The sequence below is a fragment of the Salvia hispanica genome, chromosome 4, assembly GCF_023119035.1.
Source record: "Salvia hispanica cultivar TCC Black 2014 chromosome 4, UniMelb_Shisp_WGS_1.0, whole genome shotgun sequence".
Classification (NCBI taxonomy): domain Eukaryota; kingdom Viridiplantae; phylum Streptophyta; class Magnoliopsida; order Lamiales; family Lamiaceae; genus Salvia; species Salvia hispanica.
Genome location: NC_062968.1, coordinates 39009280 through 39020723, shown reverse-complemented (window position 1 = coordinate 39020723; position 11444 = coordinate 39009280). Strand labels below are relative to the sequence as shown.

At 35.9% G+C, this 11444-nt stretch overlaps 2 protein-coding genes across 2 annotated transcripts; both read left to right on the top strand.

Annotated features, from left to right (window-relative positions):
- The first annotated feature begins 3505 nt into the window (after window positions 1–3505).
- On the top strand, window positions 3506–6791 carry LOC125222073 (glycerol-3-phosphate 2-O-acyltransferase 6-like). The gene is made up of 2 exons (XM_048124496.1): window positions 3506–4336; window positions 5721–6791. The coding sequence occupies exons 1-2, from the start codon at window positions 3719–3721 to the stop codon at window positions 6528–6530; spliced, it is 1428 nt and encodes a 475-aa protein (XP_047980453.1). The 5' UTR covers window positions 3506–3718; the 3' UTR covers window positions 6531–6791.
- Window positions 6792–8529: 1738 nt separating this feature from the next.
- LOC125217635 (protein NRT1/ PTR FAMILY 5.5-like) lies at window positions 8530–11444 on the top strand. The gene is made up of 5 exons (XM_048119158.1): window positions 8530–8610; window positions 8806–9041; window positions 9784–10301; window positions 10481–10851; window positions 10925–11444. Exons 1-5 carry the CDS (start codon window positions 8577–8579, stop codon window positions 11386–11388), a joined length of 1623 nt encoding a protein of 540 aa, XP_047975115.1. The 5' UTR covers window positions 8530–8576; the 3' UTR covers window positions 11389–11444.

Here is an 11444-nt window from a genome sequence, read left to right as displayed (position 1 = left end):
CTACTACTTGAGGATGGATACCAATCTTTATTTAAAAATCAAATTATAGAGCATCGTGTGAGCATTTAAAGCGAAAAGGGGGACTCTGTTGGCTACTATTAAAGCAGCTTTTACATATTATACTACCTTAAAATAACGTATGGTTGGGGAATTATATAATTTCTAGGAAACTTTTCAATTCTATCTCTTTTCTTTTTCTTTTTACCTTTTTCTTATATTTCAGTTTTTGTATTTATACTCTTTATGTTTTTTTTTAGTTGTTGAATCCTGCTTCATCATGTTCATAGTTGTCTATATTTGTGATTTGATCCTTGGCCGTTGTTAAAAATTACAGAATCGAGAGATTTTCGGGTTTTACTTTTCTTTACCAGGTTTGATAGAGATGGACAAGGTTTACTGAACCGGTAGTTAACCGTGAAACTGGAACCGCCGATTATGGTTCCATACTGGAACCGCGACATTAAAATGGAACCGGAACGGTGACATCTTGAACCGCGGGCCGGTTCATGTTCAAAAAAATTGGAACCGAATTGTGCCGGAACCACGAAAAATCACCGAAAAATGGGCAGTTCAGAACCCAAACCGGATCCGATGATTTTTAAACTGAAACCTTAACTGAGAAATACGTTCGAGGTTCGATTCCAGTTTGAATTTTCCGAAACCAGAACCAGCGGTTCCTGAACCTTGGGCATGTATAATGCTTGGAGACTCCCCTCTTCTATTTATAAAAGAGTCATGATCACCGATTTATCATGTTGGTCAAATTGATTATGGACTTTCACACTTGTAACATAGAAACTCATCACCCACCTAAGTACATTCTGATGCCAAAATGAAAATAAGTCAATTATCCCTTAAAAGGTCTTATAAAAAAGAAGGTTATCCACTTGGTTTATAATATTTGGGAGGGAGGGGATTTCAATAATAGGATTCTATCGAAAATTTTCTTGCTTCTAATGGTAATAACACTATCTACGGAGTACATAGGTGATAGAACATATTGATAAAAACCGCAAATTCAATAGCAAAAACGGAAAATATACAAACTAAATTTTTTTTTATGTACACGAGATTAGCAAGTGTGACATGAATACAACACTATATGTAGTACTATAAAATATAACCCGCGATCCATCATCCATAGTAATTGATTAATATAATGTGCACCGAACACATGGGAAACAACTAGACCCAAATTGAGTTAATAGTCAAAAGTAGTTATGCAAATTGAAATTACTTTTTGAAAACATACTTGATTGAACTTCGCAAATGATTGTAGAGTAACTAGAGCAGTGGAAAATGTATGTAGGCATTGATTAATTTCACAAAACATCTAAAATGTATCAAATGAATAAATAAATAATTATTAGTGCAGTAGTCAATATTCCTCTAGCGCGGCTCGGTTTTCAATTTATATTATATTTATCTCCTCAACTTTAATTAAAATATACATATGTGTGTTTCATGCGTGCGAAGATTAGATTGTACTCATTTTGAGAAAAGATGCTTAAAGCATAATTGGTTAACAAATTAATCATTCCTAAACTTTAGCCACCCATTTTAGACTGCTAGAAAGAATAAGTATCTCAATAATCAATATTCCTATTAAATACATGTGAAACACCATTTCGAAATGTTAGTATATTTGGGAACAAATTCCGAAAATGACCAATAATTTTGGGCAAGAACTTGTTCTTATCTGACATATAGTATATGACTAAATCAGCTAATTATATGTATATGGTAAAATAGGATACTAAAATAAAACTTCTCTGTAAAAAAAAGGAGGATATTTCGATTTAAATTCCTTCTATTCCCTTCCGCCAACTGCACTCTAATTTTGTGTCCCCATTTGTTTTTCAGTAAATTGATCTCTTCAATTATTTCTTTGATTACCATTATATGCTTCATAATCGTTTAATCTTTCTCTCAAAAAGTGGGAAATGAAATGAAATTATGGGATGTTGCAAAATGGAAAACCGTGAAAGAATGTACTCCAATTATCAAGTGATGGCCCTCTAAGTTCTAACCACACATACATTATCAGAGGCGAGTTTAGAACTCAGAAATGAAGAGGGAGAAATTAAATATTTATTCATTTAATATAATTAAATATATTTTAAATAATAAAAATATTTAAAGCATAATGATTGGATGATTAGCGATATATTAATATTTAAGTAACACTAAATAAAATATAAATATGCATTAGATTGCACACACATATTATTCATACGTAAACATGCCGTCGTTTCCTTCCCATGAGTTATTTTTTAATTTTTAACAATCATAATTGTCTCGTAAAAAAGGTTAAGGAAATTGAACACGCGCGGAATGAAGCCCATGCGTTGAAAACTCTTTAATTTTTTTCTTTTACAAGTTGAAAGGGGGTGGGAAAATCTAATGAAAAGCAAGAAGACTGTCGTATCAGTCGTTTTATTAATCCGTGTAATAATAAATTACTAAACAAATCACAAATGATGGTAAAATAAATTATTTAGTTTTTCAAGAATTATTTAGTAATTATGTATAATTCGTATGCTATTCCATGGAAATATGAATTATCTAATGTACACCAATGGAGTTTGTCATTTCAGTCACCAGTGTTTGAGGTGGTTTGTAGATTGTGGAGGACATAAAAAAGAATTGGGCAAGAATTTTGACTCAAATAGTTTATGGCCGAAAATAAAATTCGATTCTTACAACATATGTCCACTCGGAATGCACTAGAAAATATTTGTTGGAATATTATTCCTTCTATTTTTCATATGCTGTATTACATGTCACAGAGCTCAACAGAAAATATAGTGCTTTCAAATCACACGTGTGTGTTTTTTAAGAAGTGTGAGGGTGTGACATGCATTGTACGTATGAATTATCTTATTGCTTTTTTTTTTTTTTTGAATGATCTTATTGCTAGTATATGCTAAAATTTTAAAATAGTAATTGTCTATATCCCATTCAAATTGAAACATTTTTCTTTTTGGATTGTCTCTATTAAAAGTGAAACATTTTCTAAAATAATAAAAATATTATTTTTACTTTTTTCCTCTCTCTTACTTTATTTTTTTTTCATTAACTTACAAAACAACGCTGCATAAAATCTCGTTTTAAAAATCAAATAGTATTTTATATTTATTTGGGCAGTTGGGACGGATTCTTTTTTGGTGGGGTAAACACGTTGGATTTAAAAGAACTCTGTCTTAATAGGTGTAACGTAACCCAATAGAATATAGAGTTTTAGGCCACACTTAGATTGGGCTCTGCCAGTTGCATAGTACATAATGGAATTCCTTTTAGTTTTGGGCTTTTAAAAAGGCCTAACATGAAAGTTTAAATATATGGCTGATAAATTATCAAATTTGGATATTGTTTTATTCATGTAAACAATTTTCAAATTTATATGGCTTTCAATCGTTTCACTCACAAGTTATCCTTCAAAGTAATTTGAACTTATGCATTCATCTACTTGGTCACTCCGCTACTAACCAATCATAGCTTAATAATAATATAACACATTCAATCACATAATTTCAATATTAAGATTTTTTTTATCTTTTCATCAACCACATGCCAATTTCATTCCCAAAATCCACCACCTACCCTTTTTCTCCTCTTTAAACCACTCCACCCTTTCCATGCTAATCACATAACTAAGTCACACACAAAAACTCCAAAACACACTTCCCTCTTTCTCAAAAGTAAAAAAAAAAAAAAAATGGTGGCGAATCGGCGGTTCGAGCCGATATCAAGATGCAGCCGCGACGGCCGGTCGGACCAAACCGTCGCGGCCGACTTAGATGGCACTCTCCTCCGGTCCAACAGCCCATTCCCTTACTTCATGCTCGTGGCGTTGGAAGCGGGCAGCTTGATCCGCGCCTTAACTCTCCTGGCATCGGCCCCTTTCATCTATTTCGTGTACGTGTTCGTGTCCGAGTCCATAGCCATCGAGGCGCTCGTGTTCGTGGCCTTCGCGGGGCTGAAGGTCCGCGACATCGAGCTCGTGGCGCGGTCCGTGCTCCCCAAGTTCTACGCGGAGGACGTGCGCCCTGACGCGTGGGAGGTGTTCAATTCGTTCGGGAGGAGGTGTATTGTGACGGCGAACCCGAGGATCACGGTGGAGCATTTCGTGAGGGATTATTTAGGAGCGGAGAAGGTGCTCGGGACGGAGTTGGAGGTCACGGGATCGGGCCGGGCCACGGGGTTTGTGAGGAGGCCCGGCGTGCTTGTGAGTGGCCACAAACGGGCTGCGGTGGTTAGGGAGTTTGGAGATGAGGTGCCGGATTTGGGACTTGGTGATAGGGAGACTGATCATGACTTCATGGACATATGCAAGGTTAGAATTCTCTCATTTATTTCCATCACATAAAATAGGAATTAAGAAGTGCTAGTGATAAAAAATGGGAAGATTTTTTGTGATTGGTACCTATTGGGAGTTGAAGAGTTTACATTTCAACTAACATGAATTTGTGATATAATAAAGTAAAAAAACGAATTTGATAAATTATTTGTTTAAGTTTCAAACAAGTAGTGTAATACATGTGCGATACATAGATTTTATTAGTATGAATTTAGTATTTCTTTAAATTATATAAACATGTGGATATAATATTAATTGAAGTGTGAAAATATAATGAAACTTAAACTACTTTCTTGTGATGATGATGGAATTATGACGATAGTTGGTTCTTCTTATTCTGATAACTAATGATTAAATAATATAGAAATATGTTTGACTATTGCATAGACATGGATGAGGGCGAGATATTTATAAATAATTTTAACTTTGTCTACAAAAAATTGCAACAAATACTGAAATAATTACGACAAACAAAGAACATTTGTTTATTAATAAGACGGAAGAATGCGAAGTCACTTACTTCTGTTGCTAAAATCAACACATTAACCATTAACCAATCTTAATTAGGTATAAATTAATAATTAATAATAATTTAAAAAATAAGGTTAGACACCTTTGTTGTAAAACCATTGGACTTCTCTTCCATCACTTATTGCATTAAATAACACTTATAAAAAATATAACGTTTTTAAAAATAACTACAAACGCCTTTTATATTAGATATAGATTTTATCATTCTCTTTTGTCAGGCCAATTAAATAATTTATGTTTTTGTACACACACATATGGCACAATTGTGATTGTATCACTTCATGCATACTACGTGATAGCGGCATGACGAATTTTAGGCAGGACAGTGCTTTTTTCATGATCGTGTATTACGTTTATATCACAATTGTTATATCTCGGTTCCCATTAATTAGGTGTCCATTTTTTTATTTGATCATGATATAAATTTATAGAGTTCAATTAGGAATGACCCATAAAACTTATATAGTGATTTTATTTCTCTTTTTATTTCTATACCGAATTGACTCAAATTTAATGTATAGGTATATTGTTGGGTCAGTCATTATTTTAGTTTGCTCCAAATACACTACTAGGTCAATTAAGTTTAACCTAAAGTTAGTGATCATCTGTTATGATATCATGATAGAAATTCATAAGGTTCCATCCTACAATCAAGTGATGATATGAGGAGTTGGTCCATGAAACTTATATAGTAATTTCAGTTTTCTCATTACAATAGTGTGTGATATTATTATAATTATTTTTATTCATTTTATTTTCCAATAACTCGTATCTCAATAAATATTTCATTTTCACTTTTAATATTTTTTAATATATGGATACATCACAGAAGGGATACATGGTAGCTCGGACCAAAACAGAAGCATTGCCAAGAAACAAGCTTCTAGCCCCGACCATCTTCCACGAGGGGCGTCTGGTACAGCGCCCGACGCCCCTCGTGGCACTTGCCACATTCCTATGGATGCCTATCGGCATCGCTTTATCTCTCACAAGAGTCTACCTCAACAAAATCCCTCTCCCCGAGAGGATCCTCCGCTACGCCTACACGGCGCTCGGGATCAAGCTCATCATCAAAGGATCCCCTCCCCCACCCCCGCGCCCCGGCCACGGCGGCGTCCTCTTCGTGTCCAACCACCGCACCGCCCTCGACTCCGCAGTCATCGCCGCCGCCGTTGGGAGAAAGGTCAGCTGCGTCACCTACAGCATCAACGAATTCTCCGCGCTCATCTCCCCCGTCAGCGTCAAGCGGCTGCTCGAGGAGGGCGATCTCGTCATTTTCCCTGAGGGGACCACGTGCAGGGAGCCGTTCCTGCTGCGCTTCAGCCCGCTCTTTGCTGAGCTGAGCGACCGGATCGTGCCGGTGGCGATCGACGCGAGGCAGAGCGTTTTCTACGGCACGACGGCGCGTGGGTACAAGGCGCTGGACCGGTTCTTCGTGTTCATGAACCCGAGGCCGACGTTCGAGATCACGTTCCTGGACGAGCTGCCGCCGGATATGACTGTGAGGGGCGGGAAGACGGCGATTGAGGTGGCGAATTATACGCAGAGGGCGGTGGGGGAAGCACTAGGGTTTGAGTGTACGGATTTGACGATGAAGGATAAATATGTGATGATGGTGGGAACGGAAGACAAGAAGTAGATTGAGCCCAAAGAAAATTAAGTTATATGGGATTGTGATATGAATGGATCCAAAAATAGCATCACTATGTATATTATTATTCGTTATTTTAAGTAAGTAATTGATAGTAGTACTATTTTAGTTGGGTTGTGAAAGTATATTGTTGGATATCCTAGGATTTTAGGAACCCAAACTTTGATTTGTTTGTTCTTTGGTTTTTCAATCTTTAATTTGTACCTAAGGCATGAAGTTATAGATGTGAGATCACACATTTTCATTTTATTCTCTTCTTGCTGGTGACTTTACACGCTAAGAGGTTGTAGATGTGAGATCATACATTTTCATTTTATTCTTTTCTTGCAGGTTATTTTACAAGCTAAGAGGAAATCGTTATATCATTAAAAAAGTACTATGTCAATCCGAGCAGGGCATAATTCATCTTGCAGAAGGATGATTTTCCTTAACTCACTTACAATTTGGTTTGTATCATTGGTTTGGTTGTAATTTTCATCTTCATTCCACTGTATTCATTTCCTTCCATTTTAACACATCAAGTATCACATGTTTTTATCCAGTTTTTATAACAATTACGAAATAAATTAGTGCACTCTTATAAGACAAGATAATGTTATCGAAGTTTGGGGGATACGGAAATTCTAACACTGGAATGAAGCAAGGTACGGTGTAGGCACAATTGGTTGGACACAAAATTGTGTTACGCTTGAATGAATTTCTCTCGATTATTACACAACCTTTTAAAAACTCCAATTCTAGCTATACATGATATATTATAATTCTAGTAAGTGTTAATCCTTCTTTGATTGTTATCTTCATCTTGTCTCATTGTCTCTGATAAAATTTTTTATGTAATAGTTTGAGGTGTTAAGTGTGAAAGTTGATATAATTTGAGTTTTGAGTGTGTTGCTATATAGAGGGATGTGCTACTATTGAAATGTGAAGATTTTAGTAATCTAAACTTTTAACCCACCTTCACCCAAAGTTTCACTACAACCAAATGTGGATGACATTTTTATTTGAGCACTAATGTTATTAATTGCATATTTTTCGGATTTATCCTTTTTTGTTCTGTCCTTGTCTATTCCTATTTTGAATTTATGTTTAATTTATCTTAATTCATGTCTCTTCAAAATTCACACGGTGTGTGGCGCCGTGTATCTTTTCTAGTTTGTACTATTAGTATATACTCCCTCCGTCCGCAAATAGGAGTCCCATTTCATTCCGTCACGGGTTTTAAGAAATGTTAAGAAAAGTGGGTGGAAGAAAGTTAGTGGAATATGAGTTCCATTTGTATATATTAGTTTTAAATGATATGCGAGTGGAATGAGTTGGTGGAATGTGAGGTCTCTTTACCATTTATAGTATAATGAACTAGAACTCCTATTTGCGGACGGACCAAAATGGAAAAACGGGACTCCTATTCACGGATGAAGGAGTATATTTTAGTATAAGTTGAAGTTAATAAGTTAGAACATAATACTTGGAAATATTCCTACGCAAGTACTGCCACTAAAGTGTAAACAACTCATCAAACAAAAAAAAAGTATTAACTGCAAACCAACATGTATCACGTTTTAATTTTATTCTTTACCTAAAAACCTTCCTGAAGTTCCAACTTTATTCTTTGAGAATAAATTGAAAAAAATATCTCCCATTATTGGCATATCATATTTTTATGTATAATCAAGTTTATTTCTACAGTAAATATTATTAAAATAATTAATTTAGAAGTGAACACCAACACGACAAATTAAACGGGACAATAAATCTCTTTGAATAAATCCATGGATGCAAAATCTTTTTAGTTGCATGTATTATACAACTTTTACTACTAGTAATTGTGGTAACTCAAAGTGTTAAAATATAATCCAAAATGTTACAATAGAAACCCCAAAAATAAGGGAAGGGATATCTAAAGTGAGACAACTTTGAAGAACGTTGGCTTATATAAGTCCGTAGGGGCGACCATAATTAGTTGTCTAACTATTACACAATTTATAGGTGTTTTGCTCTGTTTCATTGGCCATTATCTGTTGCAGTCCACAAATCATGACAGGATGCTTTCATACCATTACTAACTTCAGTTAAGAATCACCTTTCACCTCTTAATCTGTATTGTTATGTTTTTGTGTTGATAATTTTAATACGCAGAATTGAAAGATATATATTAATTATTACTATAAATTATTACTATTATTTCAACACGACCCTATGTATATATATGTTTTGATGTTGAAGTATGAATTAACATGAGCTAGCAAATTTGGGTTGCATGCAGTAAAGAGTGTTATGATTTTATGGCCGAAGTTTCCAGATGCTTTGGTGCATCGTATATTTTTTGTGATGCAAGCCTACTTAACAAATGGATGGAGGCTAAGCTTCACTCATGCTGCGGGAATCATGAATTTTTGGGAGGGAATGAGCCTCATTTTGCCACTATTTCTCCAATTCCTGGCTGATACATTTCTCGGAAATCTTGTTGTGGCTTCGTTTTCTACTTTATTCTCTTTCACAGTGAGTTTGCGTTCATCATTAATCATGTCTACCGCGTGCATTTGCACAAGGGATCCTTTAATTTCCATGATTAGTTGTGATTAAAAGTCATGATTTATTTTGCTCTTATTCAGTTGCATTTTTTCGCAAAAGCTTTGCTCATGACAATATATTTTGGTCTGTCTTCGTAATGTTAAGATTAAATTGTATCTCATGATTAACCATCTTTCACCTTACTTCTATAACTAATTTAGTCCGTGACAAATCATATTATAGCTTATTCTATATTATATCTCATTATTATCTGATTTAATGAATAAAATTTGCCACCTATAAATACCATTTCCTTTTCCATTAATATTATAATACTACATGCAATCCGGTCCGACCAAGCCTAGGGGCGGGCTAATTCCACAATTTTTAATAAAGCTAAGTTTTTCTTATAAAAATAACACATCTTCAAATGACACGAGTTTTAGTACGCAATTGTTAATGTAAGAGAGAGAGAGTAAGAGAAAAATAGTGAAAGTAGTGTTAGTAAATTGTAGGGTCCACGTTATTAGTAGTTTTACTAAAAATAAACTTTTTTTTTGTAACGACAAAAGTTGTAACTATAAATAAAATGATGGGTAAGAGTAGTGTATTGTTTAAAATTTTTCTTATTAATTTTTATGGAACGGAACCGGAATCCTAAATCCTGGATCATTACAGTTGTGGGTGCCGAAAAATTTTATTTACAACTTATGTCATTACGTCATTGCAGGGAATCGGAATGGTTGCTCTCTCGGTGCCTAGAATCCTGGACCATCACGGCGGGAGGTGCCCAAGTGTGGAGGCGGAGTCGTGCGTGAACCATACGCAAGTAGCTCTCTTCTTCACAGGAATGGTGCTAATCGCTATTGGAAGAGCCGGCATTAGTTTCTCCTTGGATGCCTTACACGACGAACAGAATGCAGATTCTAACTGCTTGAAGACATGCTTTACGAAATGGATGGATTGTGCGGTTTGTACTGATAAGTATTGCATACACTTAGTTGGATCGCTTCTCATCTTTATATGTATAAAAAAATGGAAACTTCTGTTTGGGATCCCAGCAGTTTACAGTGCCTATATGGGCGTTTCGTTTCTTTGTGGAACTTGTTGCTATGTACGTTCTAAACCCAAGGGAAGTCCGATAACCACCACTTGCAGAGTTATATACGCAGCCGCTACTTCCAACAATAAATCTCAGCAAAGGCCCGATGTTCGCAAGCCTTCCATTGCGATCGATCGTTTTCCAAGGTAATCATTGGCTATATTTTTTTTACTATTTTACGTGGCTGTTCAGTTTGTCAGACAAAATATATAGTCCAGAATTAAGTTGTGAGATTATTTTAGTTGGTTGCGTTACTATGACTAATTATCATATGATTATACAAGTTGAAACATTGTGTTTTATTTTGATTGTGTGGGTGTTTTAGGTGTTTGAATCGGGTTTTGGCGTTAGAAGGCGAGAAACCTGATAATGTGAGGAGGTTTGAGCAAGAGAGAGTGGAAATAGCAGGATTCATTGTCCGAATGGTTCCTATATCGATGACATTCCTGGTGTGTGGGATGGTATCATCGATTGGAAACACGTACTTTGTGGAGCAAGCCAACCACATGAACCGTAAGGTGGGGAGTTGGAACGTTCCGCTCCTAGCCCTGCAACTGCCTGTGATATTTTTCAAGTTTTTCCACGACATGTGGCTCTCCTTGTTTTTCAAATGCAGTAAAAATAAGCTTTCCTTCGCGATTACTGGGATCGCATCAGCCATGTTTTACTCGGTCGTATGCTGCATAACTGCTGCAGGTAGTAGTAGAACAAAATAAATAAATTTAATGTTAATTTTAGCTCATCTAACTATTTTTTTTGTTGGCAAAAGGAATGGAGATGAAGAGGCTGAAGGTGATCAGAAAGTATGGTCTGTTGGACAAGCCAGATGATGAAGTGATACCGATGCATGCAGCGTGGCTGCTGTTGCAGTTCTTCCTCCTCGCAGGGCTGGATTCGTTTCTTCGAACGAGCATCCTTGAATTTTACAAAGGTTGTGCTCCCGAACACTTGCAAATAAGACTACGCGATGAAAATGGAAATGACGGGAGGGCTTTGGGGAGGTACTTAGATGTTGCGGTTGATTTTGTGAGCGGGCTGGGATTCTTGTGGAGTGTGCTTTCAGTTTATATCGTCGGAAAATTAAGTAATTGGTTTAAGTATACGTTGAACCGGAGTCGCCTGGACCGGTACTATTGGTTGTTGGCAGGTTTGAGTGCTGTGAATCTGCTTGTGTTCACTGTGGTTGCTTCGGTGTACAAGAGTAAGGAGAATACTAATAGAAATAGAGGATAAATTGCTAATGTTAAATGTGATGGATTCGACTCTTTATTTCTTGTTAGTCTTGTACT

What these genes read in the sequence shown, in the direction of transcription:
- LOC125222073 (XM_048124496.1), top strand. Translation starts at nt 3,719, where the DNA reads ATGGTGGCGAATCGGCGGTTCGAGCCGATATCAAGATGCAGCCGCGAC. An exon ending in ACTTCATGGACATATGCAAG is followed by an intron (nt 4,337 to 5,720) that starts GTTAGAATTCTC and finishes GATACATCACAG; the next exon opens with AAGGGATACATGGTAGCTCG.
- LOC125217635 (XM_048119158.1), top strand. Translation starts at nt 8,577, where the DNA reads ATGACAGGATGCTTTCATACCATTACTAACTTCA. An exon ending in CTACTTTATTCTCTTTCACA is followed by an intron (nt 9,042 to 9,783) that starts GTGAGTTTGCGT and finishes ACGTCATTGCAG; the next exon opens with GGAATCGGAATGGTTGCTCT. An exon ending in GCGATCGATCGTTTTCCAAG is followed by an intron (nt 10,302 to 10,480) that starts GTAATCATTGGC and finishes TGGGTGTTTTAG; the next exon opens with GTGTTTGAATCGGGTTTTGG.